Here is a 20,638-nt window from a genome sequence, read left to right on the forward strand (position 1 = left end):
AGGCCTATCTTGACCATTGACTCCAGGGGAGATCTGAGCCGCTGCGAGCTGCCTGCATGACTCTCCCCAGATCGAAGATGGCGGTGTCCGTGTTCTCAGGCGTGCGTCTCCTCTCCATCGGAGACGCCAATGGAGACATACAGCGACATTCAGAGCAGCAGCCTCTGCGACTAGAGATCAAAACAAACCAGGACGCGGCTCTCATAAGCCTCTCGAACAGTAAGTAGACGCTGGTTTTAAACACTTTGCATCCGGCCTCAGCTGAGCGGTGTATCCTAGCTTAGCCTAATGAGAGTGATGCGCGTGCGGCATGTGCGTGTGTTGCAACCCCTGATCAACCTTTGGCTTTTGAGTTGTGATCTCAGATACGGCCCTCGTGCCCGTGCATGCTCTCTAAAACATGTAAAGTCGCGGGTGCCAGGGGTTTGGTTGTAACAAGTATGCCACAAACCACGTTGATCGTAGCATGTTAGCATCCGTAAACACTTCGTATTGTGTTAAGCTGCTTATAGTTAGCTGCTACCCAGCTAATACGCACGAGCCGCGGCAATCCAGCACTGAGTGGGTTTCTACAGTCTAAAATATACATGTATTGTGCATGGTTTTCCCCCCCTAGATGCATGTCCTGTTGATCCAGGCTTTCTTCCAGACATTTTTAGCTGGCAATAAGGAAGGATTTGGATAATGTTGATTGGCGCCTATATAGTTAGCCGCAGTCTAAACCTTCAGTCATACTATTACGCTTCAGAAAGTGCAAAAGAAACCTCTTTAGTTATGTTGTGCATTGGTTTTATTTGTGTAAACGGTTGATGTGTTTATTGAAATTGTTTTAACCTGGTTGGATGATGGGCTGAATGGATGCTGCGAGTTTACTTGATTGATTGCGCACATCCCAGGCGCGCAGTTCTGCGCCACCTCTACTTTTACTATAGTGTACCACCAAACAGCCCGGGTTCTCTTACTCGAAGTGCAGAAGACATTGCGAAAGTAATGTGAATTTCGCGGAGGTTTCTTACGGTAGCGCCGTTTGGTCATTCATCTTTGTTCAGCGGGGAACAATAGCGGGTCCCCCGCCTCCCTTTCTCCAATGTCCCGCCTGTTCATTCAGCGCTCAGTGCTTTTGTTTGGAGCCTCATCCTGCCGATGTCCCGTGGATGAGATGAATGTCTTACTGAAACAGATGCGTGACCCACATCCTATAGATTTCTTTCTTTTTTTAAAAGTTTTATTTCTTCAAGCCCCACTTGCAGCAGCACCCTCAGCATTTTTTTTTTCGTCGAAAGCCCAAGTTTAATTAGTGTGTGAGGGATATTTTGGGCGTTTTATGCACGTACGTGAAAGAGTAACGTTATGCTCTTACATATTCATTGTTGCGTAAAAAATATAAATAAATGATAAATGTGCTGGTGTTTTGCATTTCACAAAGAAATATTACAATTATTTACACTCGTGAGATTAATAATTATGAAATACGAGTCGTTTGTTGTACATGCCCCTTTGGCTGCCGTGTTTACATCACATGGCCGGTCTTGTTGTGCTGTTGAGGGGGTTAAAATGACAAATGTCTTTATGCTGTACACAAAGTGCCTCAAGGTGCTGTACAAAGCATAAACAAAACAGATTGCGTGAAATTCCAAACACAATGAGTATGGTTCGGAAAATAATGAAATGGCCAAATAAACTGGTACTTTTGTACTGTATGTTAGCTAATGACATACTGAGTGCAACTTTAAGGAAGTAATTCAGCTCTTCCACACTCTTGTGACTGGTTAATTCACGTTTGTATAGCAATTTGTTTCTTTCACTTTCACTGTGGTATACCTGTTTTCTCTTTAGCTTGTTGTAAACAGTTGTTTAGTCTTTTAGGTTGTTTTTGGAGTCCAAAGAGCAAAGGCTTCAGTTATGAACAGTTGATGCCAAGAATCGCTTATGTTCTAAAGCTCAGATTTTCATGGCTTCAGTGCCTTGCCCCTGTTTCAGAGGTATTTTCTTGAGCTGCTGTAGAGACTGTTCTTGTTTTCAACTCAATTATATAAATGAATACCAGCCTAATCTGTCTATGGAAATCCTGACCTAATCCTACAACAGCTGGGGAAATAAATGACAAAATCCCTCATTCTGGCATTACTGCATACTGTTGCATTGAATTAGAAGGCCAGGTTAATGTCTTTGAACAGGACTAATTTAGTTTGCCTGGCTTCATTTTTGTATAGTTTGTAGTAGTAACCTTTTAAGGAGCTAGTGTAGTTCATATTAAAGCTGAAGTGTATGTTGTTGTTGTTTTATTGTTAAAATAAACTTTCTCCTGTCCCATCTTAAAGTAATGAATCACCTATTAACCTGTATGACTTTTTTTGTGGAACAGAAATATACAAATATATAATGAAATTCAAATGGTTCCAGTATTTTTGGGACCAAATTTGGCTTCCGATGTATGGACAAAATCTGTTGAAACATTCTTCTAAATATATGTCAAATAATTTATTCTGTTTTTCAATGAATATCAAACACAATCTGTTTTAGGCCGAGACTGTCTGTTTGTTTAATAATAACAGTATAAATGAATTATCATACATGAATATTTATATCCGTGCAATTGCTTTTCTCCACAGATGAGGAGACGTGTGTCTTTAAATGTTCAGTATCGCGGGAGACAGAATGCAGTCGTGTTGGGAAGCAGTCCTTCATCATTACTCTGGGCTGTAACAGTGTCCTCCTGCAGTTTGCATCTCCAGCAGGTAGAGTTCACCTCCTTTTGCAAGTGCATCACCCTTTACGGTGATTTATCAGTTCGCTGAGACATTCAGACAAGCACAGCTGCAGTCACTCATGGTTTACAAACACATTTAAATGATTATAGGCAAACCTGAATGAAGAGATGGTGCTGTGAAGCATGTAATCTCATAATGTGTCCGCTGTTGTTGTGTTTGCCAGATTTCTCTTCATTCTATAACCTCCTGAAGAATTGCCGTGGACACAGGGGCGAACGTTCAGTCTTCAGTGAGAGGACAGAGGAGTCCTCAGCTGTACAGTATTTCCAGGTTTGTTTGGCTTCATATTGTGTATATAAATATGCAAAGCGGGCATTTGATGGACCTGTTCTTACTCATTTTAAAACCGTAAGATATCTTTTTTAATAAGTAACAGGTATCCAAACTACCATTTAAATCCTAAGTTTTTTTTTTATGGTTTAGCATAAACAGAAGTGGCATGTTATGAATGTTGTCTTTCTCTTTTTTTCTTTCTCTCAGTTTTATGGCTACCTCTCTCAGCAACAAAACATGATGCAGGATTACGTGCGAACTGGAACATATCAACGAGCCATCCTCCAGAATCATACTGACTTTAAGGATAAAGTACTGTATTTTTTCCCTCTGTATTTTTAAAGGGGTCATGAACTGCATTTTTTTTAAATAATGTTTTCTGAGGTGCGCTTAGTGTTAGTATTAATTGTTATTTTTTTAACAAAAAATTGTCAATTTAGAAATGAAAGGCCCTTTTCTACCCTGATTTTAGCCCTCAGTTTGAAGGGGCGTGTCTGTTGTGAGACTTCAGTGTACAGACCCACAGCTGTGATTGGCTAACATCTTTCCGTATGAAATAAGTATTACATGTGGAACTTTCTCTTGAAATCTTTTACTACGTCTTTACGTTTATTACAGTTGTCGAGATGAACTAATTGTAAAAGTGTTTATTATAGCATTATATTTAGATCTACTCCTGTGGCATGAAAGGTTGCAGCGATGAGCATTGCAGCCGATGATAGACATGTCTGTTGAGCGCATGAATGCAGTGATCTCGTCATTGCAACTCAATTTCTGCACTCTCTGGAATGCTTTTATCAACTTAGTGCAAACACAATGTAAATAAGAGATTCATTTTGCAGTGTGAACAGCGTCATTGACTATAACTGAAGTTTTGGTGGGAGTCCAGAACTGTTACTGGTAAACTTGCACTGTGATTTGACAGCTCCAGTGATTTTAAAGGGAGGATTCTTCGATTGCTTTCTTTATCCGTTTGATAAGTCTGATGCGGCAGCGCTTCCGGGTCCAAACGCTCCATCTTATACCACAAGAAAAACAACAAACGGTGCTAATATACCACACAATGCGGTGTAATACTACAAAAAAAATATATAATCATAACCTTTATCTCCATACCAAAATTCCAGATGGATAAATCATTAAAATTTTAATGTCTGCAACGCTGTGAGCACAGAGACTGTTGTGTAAACTGTAAGTATTTAAATGTTAAACTTTTTAAAATGTTTGATGTTTAATATTAATAAATAGCGCTCATAAATGGCCGTCGATAGCATTCTCAAGTGAAACGAGTTGAGGCTTGGACCCAGAAACGGCGTTCCTTACGTCACGATTTAACAAGCGGATAGGATTCAATCACGATTTAAGTAACAGAAAATTCTACAGAGGCAGTCTTTAGTCGCACTATTACGTCATAATGTGACAAAGTCTTTCTGAGCTTGGTTTCAATAAAGGCTGTTTTTGGATGAACAAGGAAGTTTTGAGTTCTGAAACTTAAAGGATGTTTTTATAGTATAGTAACAGTGTCAAAAGATCAAGAAAAATTTGATTTCTCAATTCATTACAGTTGAGTGGTTTCAGAACTGCTTTATCTGTGTTTATTGTAGCATTTCTTGTTCTGTTTTTTGTTGTTGTTATTATTATTAGTCAGACATGTTGGCTATTATGACCTTGACTTTTAGCTTTAATGTTGTCCAGACCAAAATATCTGAAACTGGAACAGTTGACTTGTTACAATTAAGTAAAAAAGGACACTTGAGTCTATTTAAAAACAAAAAAAAAAGGTTATTCCTTTGTGACTGCTTCTCTGAAAGCATTATTATCTGAATGCATTGATTCTTGTTCTCATTCCTCCCTCTGTGTCCTCCTTGTCTCAGGTGGTGCTGGATGTAGGTTGTGGCTCTGGAATTTTATCATTTTTCGCAGCTCAGGCTGGTGCCCGTAAAGTTTATGCTGTGGAGGCCAGCACCATGGCTCAACATGCAGAGGTATGACATTTCATATACAGATTCATCAGTCATTAACAAACACTAGCCATTCAAAATTGAGGTCGGTAATGTTTTTTTAAGAAAATAATTATCTTGGCAAAGCTGAATTTTCAGCATTATTACTCCAGTCTTCAGTGTCACATGATCCTTCAGAAATCATTAATTTGGTGCTCAAGACAAATTTCTTATCAGTGTTGAAACCAGTTAATACCTGATTAATTAATGTTTTATTTGGTTGTTTTAAGGATTCTTTGAATAGTAAGTTCAGTGTTTTGAAATAAATAAAAAAATATTGTAACCTGTCTTTACTGTCACTTTTAATCAATTTTATGCATCCTTGCTATAATTTTCTTTCCAAAAATCTTACTGACCCCAAAGTTATATGTATACATGTAAAATCACATTTAATCATTAATAAATGTGCATGCAATTGTTTTGTTATACTGGTACTAAAATAAGTATGGTGGTATAATAAAACAAATATTTATATTATTAAATAGTCAGTAATAGTCATTTTTACTCCCCTAAAAAGGATGGGAATGCATGACAAAAAAAAATGGCATTAAAACTGGTATTAATACTAAATAAAATAAATCTGTTTTTATGCCAAAGCCCTAATTTTGATATCGATACAGCCTTAGGAGATAATAAGATGGCCGTTGACCTCGACTAATCGAAAGTGATACTAGTGCTAATAATTGTGTGTCCACAGGTTCTTGTGAACAGTAACAGGCTATCAGATCGTGTTGTGGTGATTCCTGGGAAAGTGGAGGAAGTGTCCCTGCCCGAGCAGGTTGACATAATCATCTCTGAACCCATGGGCTACATGCTGTTCAACGAAAGGATGCTGGAGAGCTATCTACATGCCAAGAAATTCCTCAAGCCTAACGGTAAGAGAAAAAGGTTAATTCAATAAAAAGAACCAATCAACAGAAGATTGGCACATGCTTGGGTCATAGGAGTTTGTAATAGTGCACAAAAATGACGGTTCACTATGTACCTCGGTTTTGAAGTCACGGTTTGTTTGTTTTTTGGTACAGCAGGTGGAAAAATTTTAGTATTATTAAAGAGATAGTTCACCCAAAAATGAAAATTCTGCCATCATTTACTCACCCTCAAGTTGTTCCAAACCTGTTTGAGTTTCTTTGTTCTGCTGAACACAAAAGATGATATTTTGAAGAAAGAGCAACAATTGACTACCATAGTATTTATTTCCCTACTATGGTAGTCAATGGTTGCTCTCTCTGCTTGTTTAGAAACATTCTTCAAAATATATTATTTTTTGTTCAGCACAACAAAGAAACTCATACAGGTTTGGAACAACTTAAGGGTGAGTAAATGATGGCAGAATTTTCATTTTTGGGTGAACTAACCCTTTAACTCTCTCCCCGCCAGTGTTTCACACAATTTCACAAAAGTTTAATAGCCCCCAGAATATTTTGTTGTATGAATATCTAAACATGCAATATATCAAAAGAAAGAACATACCCTCTGCTTTTAAACAAAAAAATATTCAATGTTAGCTTCATCAGGGTTTTTCCTACATTGAACATTTTTTGGTGGCCGCCAAAACAAATTTGTCCCGCCAAAGCCTTATTTGATCAGTTATTGTGATTTATGATTGATGTAGTAGATGACTGCTGCGCTTGTGTTAACTGAGTGACAGAGAGAACGAGAGAGCTCCACTCTCTCTGTCTTCAAAATAAGCATTTTTAGCTTTTGTAGCAACAATGAGTTTTGGGGAATAATTAATTCAAATGGTATGAATATTCATGAGTCTATGAATATTATTTGCTTGTTGTACAGACAAAAATTTACGTATAACGGAACCTTTAATCATTTAAAAGTAACCTTTATCCAAATTGATTTCTTCATCAATTATCAATCTTACAAACCTTAAGAAACATTGATCTGTTTGATCAGGACAAATAATATCTCTTATGTTTGAACCATTTGTATCACTGAAGGAGTAATACAAGAAAATCAAGCTTAAATGGGTAGCTAAAATCTTACGTCTCATTGACTTTGATATCTGTGAGCAAAACAATACGGATTCAATTTAATGCAATCATTGGGTTTTAATAAAACAACTACAGTTTACAAAGCTACGATTCATACGGGGGAAATATGCATATATATGTAGGAGAAAACAAACAATATGGTACAAACAAGGAAACATGAAACTTAACGAATAATAAAAAAGGAAGAAGAATTAACAAGAGAGAGAGAGAGAGAGAGAGACAGAGAGAGAGAGACAACTTCACAGTCTTTTCGCAAGAGCCCACAAGAAATTCATATAAATTCATAATTCAGACAACCTTTTCCAAGCAGTTTGATTGTGAAATGGAATACTTGCATTACTACGGCTTCTCGTGTAAGTGTCTGAGTTCGAATCGTCGGGGAAGTTCGCTAAGGATTTGCGAGTCCCAGGTGAGTTTCTTTGAAGTTTAGGAAAGTCGCTCCAGAAGTCTGCCGGTTTCTCTCTCCGTGGAGGCCTTCTCTCAGGGTTGGGAAGACCAGGGTTGGTCTTCCCCTCCATGGCGAAATGCCAAGAGGTCCGTTCCTTGTGGTGGCGAGAATGCAAAGAGCTGACGGTCGGTTCCAGTTTTTATAGAGGGGAAGGCCGACGCCCAAAGAGTTCGACTCTCCAATCTCTTGCGGCTACATGATGCAGTTCGGATCTAATCAGTGTAACACACAGGCCCTTTGTTTAAGTATGATTTGATTAGACAAGTCACGAGGGCTGTGAGGTGTTCAGACTTTGGTCTATCCTGCCACATGACTGATTGAATCATTACTGTTACACTTTCTAATATTTCACATATTACATTCATCAAAATCAAAAGGTCGGAAGACCGAATCCATGTTGCACGTGGCGCTATCAGACGATGTTTTCCTTTAATTACCGCTGGGTGTGAATTGCGCTCAAAAAACGTTGACTCTCTTCTCTGACCAGCTGACATAAAGCATACTTTCAATAAACAGGAAACAAATTCTATCCAGTTATGAAGTGTTTTCTGTGTGTTGACAAATCTTTCGCGATGTTCTAACAGACGGGATTCGCACACAACGCGTCTGCTAATGTCCGATTCACGACCTAATGACTCGTTTGAACCGAGTCATTTTAACGACTGGTTAGAACAACCGATCTGTCCAACACTGAACTTGCGAATCAGTTTAATCATTTACTCAGAACACATCTGAAATGAGAACACAAGTGTGCTTACCCAATTTAGCAAGAGTGGGTGTAAGAGTTATTTTTAATTATCCACAGTCTTTCAGCTTATGCTCACAATGTGTAGTAAAATCAATAGCCTATAAATCATTTAGTTTAGACTGGAATGAGGTGAACCCAGAACAAAGTTGTTATTAGCTAGCTGATAATTTTATGAAATTGTATATGGCAGAAAATTAGGCTATTTGTTCTTTTTTTTTTATACTACTTTTTAATATTGATATGATTATATACCAAAACAATGATCTGTAAAATAGTGTAAAAATGAGGAACAAAAACAAACATCAAGGTATCAAAACAAGATGAGCAAAAATTACAAACTTTCTTTGAATTTATTTAAAATGTATTGTCAGTATTGCACTTGCTGATCACGTGGGTAGGGTACTTTTTTACTGTGCGTGTCTGTGTGTATGGATGACCATGTCTGTCAGCCACCACCGAAGACCATTTTTGACCCAGGAAAAACCCTGTTCATGCATTCTTTTTTTATCAACACTTGAATGTGGTTAAGTTTAATAAAATAAAATAAAAACATTGAGCAAAAAGCTGAAAAAAATTGCTACATCCAGATCGGATTCAGAAAGATTATCAAAACACAGATGGAGTAGATCAAGTCCATCTTCTTTTCCTTTCGGCTGTTCCCTTCAGGGATCGCCACAGCGAATCATCTGCCTCCATCTAGCCCTATCCCCTGCATCCTCTTCTCTCAAACCGACTACCTTCATGTCCTCCTTCACTACATCCATAAATCTCCTCTTTGGTCTTCCTCTCGACCTCCTGCCTGGCAGCTCTAACCTCAGCATACTTTTACCAATATATTCACTCTCCCTCCTCTGAACATGTCCAAACCATCTCAACCTGGCCTCTCTAACTTTGTCTCCAAAGCATCTCACATGTGCTGTCCCTCTGATGTACTCATTCCTGATCCTGTCCATCCTCGTCACTCCCAAAGAGAACCTCAACATCTTCAGCTCTGCTGAACACCAACACCTCCAAACCATCAACACCTCCAGTCGTATACCACTTCCTGGGCCGACATTTAATTCAATAACAATAAACATGATCACATTATTTTTCATATGCATCTGCTTGCATATGAGTGCTCATTTCTGCTTCTTCTTTGTCTGTGTTTTGATCTGGAGAATTCTGTACTTGTTCAGGAGATTTCAGTATTGATACATATCAATATTTTCGAAGCGCTTTGTTTAAGACGTCTCTTGTTTACGGCAGTTTGGATCATGCACTTATCTGGCAGCGATATAAACAATATTATCCCTTCCTGTGGGGAAACTCAAAATTTTTAAATTATATTCCACACACAGAGAACTTCTGCACATGCAGTGGTTAAAACAACACTGTATTTGTTTGGCGTACCGGACATTTTTGCTATGAATACATGTACAGTTAAACCACTAATAGTTCAATATTTGTATATATCACACCTCTGTTCTTTTACAGGCAAAATGTTTCCCACCATTGGAGACGTTCACCTCGCTCCTTTCACAGATGAGCAGCTTTACATGGAGCAGTTTACGAAGGCCAATTTCTGGTGAGCTTTCTAAAAAGAGGATAAGGACATTGGGTGGGGAGGGAGTAAAGATGCAAAATGTTCGTGTGTGAGTAAATAAGCAGGCAGTCATGTAACGGGTAGCAGATGTCAAATGACAGACTCAAAGTGTAAATAAACTGTCATTTAAGACTGCAGCAGATGACTAAGACATAAATGGAAGATTTATTTTGTTTATACTTGATAAACTGACATTTCTTGTCTTTCAGGTACCAGCCATCTTTCCATGGGGTGGATTTGTCCGCGCTGAGAGGAGCTGCGGTTGATGAATACTTCAGACAGCCTATTGTGGTGAGAAATGGGAGGGAATGACTAGCGGATAGGGTGTGTGCTAGTTAATTCGTTAGTGCATGCTAGCTTTTTAAACTTAGCCACAGTTTGGAAAGTTCATAAGGCAGAAAGCCATAAAAACACATTAGCTTGTGTGTGTGTGTGTGTGCCTTCAGAGGAAAGATTTTACTGATAAATTGTGTGTGAAGTATGAAGGTAACTGGAGATTTGTCTCCTCACTGGCTATAGAGGCCTTGAGGGTAAATACGGACAGGATTGAGTTACGTACTTGAGCCCAAATGAGAACGGTGAGGATGTTTCTAGGAAATGGGGAAAGGCAGTATGCTTCATGGATTAGGAAAATGTATTCAATGGTAGTTTCATGTAGGAGACGGGGAAGTATGTATGCTTGCTTTGTGCCTGTGATGAAAGGCTGTACTTTGTGGTCAGGGCTTCTGAGCTCACTGTTTGTGTGTGGTCAAGGGGTATGCAATAAATTTAGATCCATCAAGGAAGGTTTATGAAGCATGTCTTTATGTGAACAAGAACGCATGCAATTCTAGAAGTTGATTTTCATCTAGGATCCTCAGTGTTTTGAAATCCATCAGAGCTACTTTTTCCACTTTCGTGCCCTTGAGAGGCCAATTAACATGTCGATTGTGTGCTCGGTTTTCAGTCCACTGATTTCTAAGCATCATAATTATAGTTTACATTCTGTGTGTGGTTTATATCCAGCAGTAGTCAGCTGTTCAGGCATTTGAGGTGTCTGTAATGGTGTTACACTGCTGGGACAGTGACCTGCTGTGGTCTGGCTCTAGGGGGGGCTGTTGTAGCATCCTCCAGAGTTCAGGCTGAGGCAGGAGAGCCCTCTGAGCTAGGACTGAGTCTGATTTACTGTGGCTCAGCCCTTGACAAGAGGCCTCACAGCGCATCGTCCTGTTTGATTTGACCCGTTACATCCTCCTCCGCATGCAGGACTGCGTGTTATATTGAGATGTCTTGTCTTGGCATTTCTCATGTATTCTCTGATTTCTTTCAGGACACTTTTGATATCCGGATCCTTATGGCCAAATCAGTGAAATATACGGTCAACTTTTTAGACGCTAAAGAAGATGATCTTTACAAGTATGGGTCCACCAACTGCATCATTTTATTGCATTTAAATGTAGCCTTTTTATTTTAAAATATGGCAAAAAATAATGTCTGTCTGTCAATTTTTTTTAAATGTATATTATTCTTCTTTCTTGCTCTTCCCAGGATAGAAATCCCCTTCAAATTCCACATGATGCATTCAGGGCTTGTACATGGGCTGGCTTTTTGGTTTGATGTCGCATTCATTGGATCAGCGTACGTTCCAAAACATTTCTCTTTATGTACAAGTACACACGGTTAGAAAAATCTGCGCTTCTGATCACACGCACTGTATGCTGAGTTGCTGACCCTCACGTATAGCCGCGTTTCCACCGAAATTACCCGGAACTATTTGTACCAGGAACTTTTTTCCCAGGAACTTTTTCTCCCCCAGATCTGCTACAATCTGCGTTTCCACCGCGGTCTAAAGTACCGGGGAGATTAGGCAAATTAGTCCGGTGACGTGGGAATGCGCGCGGCTGCTCCTCCCAGTCACCGACGGACAGTAATCTCTTTTGCGCGATACTGTCTGCAACAATAACAAGTGTAGGTGATGCAAGCAGCGCTGCTTTTGCTGATTATGTACACACATTACCAACACTGCTTATTTAAACGTGCACTTTCACCTGGTTTGACCATTTTAATGCAAAATGGGATGATGGGCAATCCAAAATCTGAATGTGTTGTAATAGCTCAATTCCAAAACAAAACATTTTCTATAAAAGGATAATGAGGTTTCAGTCATTCATGACAGATGTGTGAAAAGTTAATTGAATGAAAACAATAGACTGAATTAAGCAGTTGAAAGATTAGGTACTAGACTGCAAGTATTTTATTTTTTTTATCACAATAACATCTCTTAACATTCACAAAAACATAAATAAACCACATGACTAGTATTACAATATGCTTCATTAAATGCATAATTTTAGAGACTTCTTCCTCAAATTTGAAATGAAGCAGGACCACACTTATGGCTTCACTTAAGTTGTGGTTATAAGTTATTATAGCCTACTACATTCACATAGTTATACATTTAAAAATATAATATTTGGGTTTGCTAGATATGTTTATGTGCATATTCAGAAAGACTTGCGAGCAGCAGCCCTTTTATTTGCTTCCTACACTATATGAATACAATTAGAATGTGGTTATATAGTTAAAATGTGGAAATTAAAGACACAGTGACATTTTACACATTTGACTTTATTTTAGACAGATTAGTTCTTACAAAATTAAAATAAAAGTGTGCAAAGACAAATAAATTACTAGAACAATAAAATGAAAATATAAAATGTGAAAACAACAATATAAAAAAAGTGTATTTTTCAGTAACCTTTCCAAGAGCTGTGCCAACACGTACAATATATAAAGTACAAATGTGGTAGTGCAAATGCTTCATTCAAGCGGCTGGTCATTGTGGCTACTTCTTGAACAACTGGACAAACTGTCCCTCTGCTGCCGTCTGCTTTCTTCCGCTTCTGACTGGTGGAATGCCAGCTCTTGCCTCCTCATCTCTCCTCGGCCTGGCTCTCCAGTAACAGCTGCATATATTGGTCAGTTCTTGTCCATGCTGCAGGACGGCCGGTTAGCATCCGATCCATGTCCCTCAGTGCATCAAGAAAGTCACAGTCCCTTTTCCTTTTCCCTAAGTAGAAAAATTGCACAGAAACACATGGAAATTAATACACAAGGCAACCATGAAACAATAGAAACCATCAATTAATTATTTAAAGTGTTTTCACTACAAATAATGAACAATTGTTTGCCCAGCTTGAACAATGCCCAGTGTGCAATTTTTATCATGGGCAATTTAAGTTTACAATTAAAAACAACAAAACCATTAAGGATTACACATCAGTTTTAAAATATATACACATTTTTGTCAGCTTTATAACGTACTGGTGACCGCGGGGGAAAACACGCTGGTCTCCGTTGCCTGCGATTCATCAGGGCCACTCGTTACGTCTGGAAAAGCACGTTGAAAAAAGTTACTGCAACGTGTTTAAACACTGCAACGAGTTTAATAGATGATACCAAGATGATATATTTACCTTCAACCCACTCGGATTCCTGGATGGTTTCCAACAACGCACTAGCCGAGTCTTTCGTTACCGCTGCGCCAGAAAAGGACGGTCTGTGTCCCAGCAACGCGTCCAGGCGGTCATAACACTTGTTGGTACGCCGGTCGGAACCGCTCCGGTTGTTATGATCCTTTAATTTCTTGTAATCTTGTCTAATTTCTTCAACTTCTCTCTGCACTGTTTTCCAGTGTGACTGGAACCGAGTCGATATCTTCAGTTATACCTTTTCATTGCGGGTCGCCGTTTCCAGTTCCCGCTGGATGTCCTCCTCCGCTTATATGCTCAATAAAGCCTGAACCTCGTCGTCGGTCCATCGGTCGAATTTTTTGTTGAACTCCATTGTTGCAAAAAAAATATTTACTGAACGCAAAACCCACGGAACGAACCTCGCAAAAGACTTGTAAATATGGCGGTGGAAAAAAAAATAGCTGCGAGAGCTCAACCAATCAGCATGTTCAGCGCCCAAGTCCCACCCCCGAAAGTTCGGGAACTTTTGAAAAGTCCCACCTCGCAAGCAGGGCCGTTTGGAGGGGGAAATATTTACCCGGAACTTCATTTAGACCCTGGTTCCTGCGGTCGAAACACACCGAGTTCCCCCCCAAAGTTCCTGGTTCCGGGGTAAAGTTCCTGCGGTGGAAACGCGGCTTATGTGTAAAAAGATACTTTGGCCTTAAGCCTCGGATATACTCCGGTTCGGACATGTACACAGACGGCTGCGGACAGCGCGGACTACTTGTATTTATACTACTTAAAGTGTATGCTGGGGTTCCACACGTGCAGTAGATTTGCGTCCACGAATTATTGCACATCTGGCTGTCTTTTATATTGTTTTAACTATTTAGGATTGCGGAGGGCTTCTTCACACAGCCTCTGTTCAAACTCGAAGTCCATGTTGTTTTTCCGCCGCATTCACAATTGGTGCTTAGTAACTGCGTGAAAAAGTGGGAGGCACACGGATGGCCGAAAAGAGCCTCCATGTACACCCTCCGATTTTTTTTTTTAATGTTACGCGGACCCTTGTGCACGCCGAAAGTATAACAGGATGCATGTACCATTGCAGCCTTTGCTATTTGAAGTTGCTACTATATTTGAAGTTCTCCATGTGCGTTTTGTGGAATTAACGATATCGATTGATTAATCGTTAATTTTAATAAAAATCGATTATTAATCTCCCTGACAATTTACATCAATAGTAGTTGTGTGATCATTTATATAACATTTCCTCTTTTTCTCTTTTTTTGAGGGACTATAATCATGTTTTTGATTTTGAATAATTTGTAATCAGATTATTGTGACAGGTCTGCTCTTATGCTGTGTGTCTGTGTACAGGATGACGGTGTGGCTCTCTACAGCCCCCACCGAACCCCTCACTCACTGGTACCAGGTGCGCTGTCTGCTGCAGTCACCTCTCTTTGCCAAGGCAGGGGACACCATGTCAGGCACTGCACATTTAATCGCTAACAAGAGGTGAAGACACACTATTCTTTGTGGTAACTCTCAGGTTGCGAACGTCAGGTGGTTAACGGTCTCATTTGTTTTCACTTCCTCTCGCAGACAAAGCTATGACATTAGTATTGTTGCTCAAGTGGACCAGACAGGCTCCAAGTCCAGTAATCTACTTGATCTCAAGAACCCCTTCTTCCGGTGAGAGGACACTTTGGAAACCGTTAAGTGTTTAATAAGTTTCATAAGTGTCTGAGACATGTTGCTTACGCTATGCTGTGTTCTGCAGGTACACGGGCACAACACCCACCCCACCTCCAGGGTCACACTATTCCTCCCCTTCAGAGAACATGTGGAACACTGGGGGAACCTATAGCATGAGCCAAGGCATGGCTGTGTCGGGTAGCTCTTATGCAATCATTCCTGACTTCTTTTCACATTTACATCAGTTGGCCACAATTCCTTCCATCCAACTTGGAATTTGGAGTAATGTCACTGACATTTTTCTTCTCTTTCTGTCTGTCAGGGATGCCTACGGCCTATGATCTCAGCACTGTCATTGGCGGAGGTGGGACAACAGTATCCCACAACAATCTCATCCCCCTTGGTACAGACACGCACGCACGTATGGATATTTACACAAACATACTCACACATACACACATATTTTGAGTGAAATGAGCTCTGGTGTGGTTAATTTAAAGAGACCATTCACCCAAAAATTTACATCCTGTCTCTCCAAATCCATAAAACTTCGGTTCATCTTTGAAACACAAAGTGAATGAATTCCCACGTCTCACCAGGAGATGGCGCCCACAGCTGAAACAATCTGGATAATCTGTGTCGAAAGGTGCAACAAAAAATGTACTTTTTATGGAGGCTCAGACTGTTTGGAGTTGCTCAAAGGGTCAGGTTGCTGTTTTATCATGCCTGTATTGAATCCATCATACTGTATGGTATAGCAGTCTGGTTCGGTAATATAACAGTTACTCTTAGATCTCAGTTGAACCAGTTTGTGCGTATAGCAATGAGGCTCTGGGGCTTGATCTACAGTCCATATTCAACAAAATAATTTTAACAGGCAAAGAAAATGACTTTGGACCCTTCTCATGTGCTGTATCCAGAATACGAACAAATTCCATCTGGTTGACTTTTTCGTACTCCAAAGTTCAGATACAACCGCTATAATAATTATTTTGTTCCTCTGGCTACCAGGTTGTTAAACTCTAGTTCACAAAGGACACAACTGTGTGATCATGTATTGGTGTGGGTATCTTGTAATGCAGCTTACCTGTATTGCCCAAAACAATTTTTCCTTAAAGGGACAAATAAAGTTAAGCAAGCTATAGGGGGCGATTTCGAACACGACATTGGTAAAAGGAATCCAGAAGCTCAGACCTCATTGGTTCTCATGCATCAAGAAAGCATGTTTGAGCTTCTGTGTTTACTGTATTTGTATGTTTACAAGAGCTCTATGTATGGGTGTCCAAACTCTGTCAGGCAGAGGTTAGTGCCAACAATTGGGGCTAAATTCTGTCTGCAGGACACTGGGGCTGAATTCGAAATGCCCCCTAAACCATATCACTATCTTCAATCACTATTCCCTACGTTAGTCCACTAATACAGTTCACTTGAATTCGGACAGCCGTTGAGTGTACATTGGCTGTACACTCGTTATTGCGGTGCAATGTGGTATAGAAGGAGTGCACTCAATAATGTCCTCTACAGTTTCATACTACCCTATTTGAGGGTATGGGGGGTGATTTCGGATTCAGCCTGGCCCTCCAGGAGCAGGATTGGACACCCCTGATATAAAGTTCAGAAGACTTGGATTAAACCACTCAATTGTATATTTATTACTTTTACAATGTATTTTTGGACACAACCAAAACTTTGATACTTCAGTGGATAGACAAAAATGAAAAGTAAGTGAATATAAATTAATTAATTTAAATATATTTAGTTATATTCTGAGGATGAAAGGAAGTCATGCAGGTTTGGAACAATATGAGGGTGAGTAAATGACAGAATTAACATTTTTGGGTGAACTATCTCTTTAAGAACCAAAGGCTGAGATTTAAAAAAAAAAGTTTGTGATATTAAAGGGGCCACATCATGAAGGATTCAATTTTGATCTTTAACTTGATCTTTTAAGACAAGAGCTTAGTATGTATTATATAGCTTATTGGAGATGTTGGGAGAGGGTTGAAAATGGCTATAAAACATCTTTGGTGCAGAAAACGTCATTTATAATGGGACATCAGGGGAAAAAATTAATGTATGATCTGACCCCTTTAATGTATGCTGTTCATTACATGCTTATATTTTTTATCTCTTCAAAAACCCTTCACACGACATAGTTGTATATTGTTTAAGATTTTCAATACTACAGTACAGTCAGTCTCCTTCAGCTTCATGTCAAGTGTTCATTAGTTTTTTTTGTTAATCACATTTTGCTCGTGTATAAATTGAAGAGAGTTATCTGTCTTTTTCCCCTCCAGTGAACACGGGGATTGTGAACCACACTCACTCCAGAATGGGCTCTATAATGAGCACCGGAATCGTCCAGGGTGAGTGTCTCTTCTCTTACTGTCCTTAACAAGGCCTACACTTTTACAGATTAAAGTAATAGTTCACCCAGTAAGGAAAATTCTGTCATTTACTCACCATGTTGTATCATAGACTTTTGTTCAGCTTCAGAACTAAAGATTTTTTTTTTTGGTTTTTAATATTTTGAAGTTGTCTATTTATTGGAAGTCCATATGAATTGAGTGGTTTAATCTAATGGTGCGTTCACACCGGACGCGATTCGCGCGAGTGATTTACATGTTAAGTCAATGCAGAGACGCGAAACGGTATTCTGCGGCGCGATTCGCGCGATTGAGGCGGCGCGAAGGACGCGAATTGAGCGTTTTGAACGCGCGATTCGCTGGAATCGCTCGAGTTGAAAAATCTGAACTTTGGCGGATATTTCGCGCCGCGTTAACCAATCAGGAGCTTGCTCTAGTAGTGACAACAATGAGGAGAAAATCTGTATATTAATATCTGGTTCAGACAATATGATTATAACTGTGATAACATTAAATGACATGAAACACAACCCAGTCTCTTTTTGTTAAATGCAAGTTTATGTATGATCAATAATACAAAAGTATAAGTAATGTATAACAAGCTATACATGAAATAAAGCAAACAATGCAGTCAAACATTCAAAGTCAGTGCTAGTAGGCTAACGTTACAACTGCAAAGTACAGTTATAGCCTAAAAATATAAAGTAATGAAACTTATCTTTGCCCTCAGCCTAAACGATTTGCCAGGGAACAAATTATAGATCCATGAGACCAAAGATCGGCCGTTACAAGACGAATTATAGATCGAGACACACCACAGAGACATCAGAGCCAGCGGCAGACGGCAGAAGGACTGGCCGAGGAAAGGTTGCCCTCGCCGGCTTTGACGAGCGCTGACCGCCGCTGTTTGCTGGAGCTCACAACTCCGAAAACGCCAGATAAAATGTTCAAATAGGCACTCTTTATATAAATAAACCACAGATTTGAGCTTTAAACAACTACATTATCGACTGAAAAAGTCTTAAAACTACGTTTTGCCACACATTAACAGTAGATTTTAACAAAAAAAAGACATGTAAACACAGCCCATGTCAGCCATTTCTCAACGAGACGAGCTGCTGGCGGAAGCCCCACCCATGACGCGAATTCGCGTCTGTTGTGCAGTGAATGTCACGCGCGATTCGCGCGAGTAAACTCAAAATGTACACGCGTCCACCTTCGCGCAATTAGCGCGAATTATACGCGCGAATCACGTCCAGTGTGAACGCCACATTAGTCTTCTGAAGAGACATGGAACGCTTTATTAGATTGAAAAATAGACTTTATATATGAATAAAAGCCCAAATTCAAACATGAACTTTTATTTTGGATACCTTTTAATCGATTTTGACAGCACTGATATAAACATTGATTGATATGCAAGCTGTTGATGTTGCTTCATGCATGAGAACAAGCCTCAGTGGTTTGAGCTCCTGTGATGAGAGAATATAAAAAAATCTTCATTTGTGTTCGACTAAATATGAACATTTGCTTTGGGTTTGGAATGACATGAGGATGAGTAAATTATGACTATTTAGATTTTAGATTTTTAAAAATTCTCACAGAATAAACCAAAAAATGAAATAAAATAATTTAAGTTTATTGTCATGTTGCACTGAACATTTGTTCTTGGTGTGATATGAATTGGCCTTTACAGTATAGTGTGTGCTGGGTGCCTGCAGAAATATATATTGTATTCATTCTCAAACCATGAGGGTTGTATTCGGGATGCCATGTTCAGTAAAAAAGAAAAAGTTCCACATCTTGCATCTCCTGCATTCTATTCAAGTCCGCTGTGTTCAGTTTTTATAAATTATATATATACATTTATTTATTTATTTATTTTTATGCAAGAAGCATCTCAGGGTCAAGTTTTTTTTTTTCTACCGTAAATATTAGCTGACTAGTAAAAAAAAGTTGCACCCTAACGGTCTTTAATTTGTTCTCTTAAGCCCAAAGTATACATAATCTTTTTTGGGCGTGAACACTTCTCCATTTAATAGTGTTTGTGCTATTTCTCTCTAAAAGTTATTACTGTTAAAAATCTTTATACTTTTGTACTTGCACTAGAGTTGCAGGTAGAGGTCTGCATGGGACTGTTTTTTTTTCGTCCCACTCCCGCTAGGTTCTATTCCGCACCCACCCGCTCCAACTTAAAATTCACTCTGTTCACCCGCTTACCGCTTTGAATGATTTTCTTCCTGACCCGACCAATTCCGCTACATTTAGACCTTGTTTCCAGATTAAAATTTCACCTAAAGAGAGTGACTGGGATAACAAATATAAAATGTTGGCTATACAATAATTGTATTAGTTATTTTTGTCTTATCATGATACTGTCAACACCGTAAAAAATGTAACAGAGAAAAACAGGCTAAATCAAATTCGACATCTGTTACTCAAATGTATAAGCCAAAAATACAAATAAACAAAAACGGTTGGCTTGGTAGCTATAGCTACTGCAAAATGATTTTTTTTTTTTTTTTTTAAATCCATGCAAGAACAGAATGTTGCTGATGGATGACAGTTTCATTACCGAAAGTATCTCCTCCAAAATCCGACCACAAAGGCTGAATATTCTCTCTGAAGGTGCTCTCGTGGACAGAATGCAAAGAACATACACTCACCTAAAGGATTATTAGGAACACCATACTTAATACTGTGTTTGACCCCATTTCTGCTTCAGAACTGCCTTAATTCTACGTGACATTGATTCAACAAGGTGCTGTAAGCCAGTGGTTCTCAACTCCAGTCCTGGGGACCCACTGCTCTGCAGATTGTTTGTCTCTCTTATCTGACACACTCAGTTCAGTTCATGGAGCTCTCTCCTAACGAGCTGATGATCAGAATCAGGTGCCTTAAATAAGGTAGACATACAAAATGTGCAGAGCAGTGGGTCCCCAGGACTGGAGTTGAGAACCACTGCTGTAAGCATCCTTTAGAAATGTTGGCCCATATCGATAGGATAGCATCTTGCAATTGATGGAGATTCGTGGGATGCACATCCAGGGCACGAAGCTCCCGTTCCACCACATCCCAAAGATGCTCTATTGGGTTGAGATCTGGTGACTGTGGGGGCCATTTTAGTACAGTGAACTCATTGTCATGTTCAAGAAACCAATTTGAAATGATTCAAGCTTTGTGACATAGTGCATTATCCTACTGGAAGTAGCCATCAGAGGATGGGTACATGGTGGTCATAAAGGGATGGACATGGTCAGAAACAATGCTCAGCCATGGCATTTAAACGATGCCCAATTGGCACTAAGG

At 39.4% G+C, this 20,638-nt stretch overlaps 1 protein-coding gene across 12 annotated transcripts in view; it reads left to right on the plus strand.

Annotated features, from left to right (window-relative positions):
- carm1 (coactivator-associated arginine methyltransferase 1) overlaps nucleotides 1-20,638 on the plus strand; it is a 25,019-nt gene continuing 4,381 nt past the window's right edge. The window contains exons 1-15 of one of the 12 annotated variants that reach the window (XM_079830257.1): nucleotides 1-219; nucleotides 2,613-2,738; nucleotides 2,935-3,041; nucleotides 3,252-3,356; nucleotides 4,919-5,029; nucleotides 5,742-5,919; nucleotides 9,723-9,813; nucleotides 10,041-10,122; nucleotides 11,141-11,226; nucleotides 11,359-11,448; nucleotides 14,646-14,783; nucleotides 14,871-14,960; nucleotides 15,049-15,161; nucleotides 15,286-15,384; nucleotides 17,261-17,329. In XM_079830257.1, coding sequence (XP_079686383.1) covers nucleotides 57-219; nucleotides 2,613-2,738; nucleotides 2,935-3,041; nucleotides 3,252-3,356; nucleotides 4,919-5,029; nucleotides 5,742-5,919; nucleotides 9,723-9,813; nucleotides 10,041-10,122; nucleotides 11,141-11,226; nucleotides 11,359-11,448; nucleotides 14,646-14,783; nucleotides 14,871-14,960; nucleotides 15,049-15,161; nucleotides 15,286-15,384; nucleotides 17,261-17,329 — 1,648 coding nt within the window. In that variant the 5' untranslated portion in view covers nucleotides 1-56. The remainder of the gene's footprint in view (nucleotides 220-2,612; nucleotides 2,739-2,934; nucleotides 3,042-3,251; nucleotides 3,357-4,918; nucleotides 5,030-5,741; nucleotides 5,920-9,722; nucleotides 9,814-10,040; nucleotides 10,123-11,140; nucleotides 11,227-11,358; nucleotides 11,449-14,645; nucleotides 14,784-14,870; nucleotides 14,961-15,048; nucleotides 15,162-15,285; nucleotides 15,385-17,260; nucleotides 17,330-20,638) is intronic. The other 11 variants (XM_079830259.1, XM_079830258.1, XM_079830254.1 and 8 more) reach the window with 11 other exon arrangements.

The sequence above is a fragment of the Gobio gobio genome, assembly GCF_949357685.1.
Source record: "Gobio gobio genome assembly, chromosome: 1".
Lineage (NCBI taxonomy): Eukaryota > Metazoa > Chordata > Actinopteri > Cypriniformes > Gobionidae > Gobio > Gobio gobio.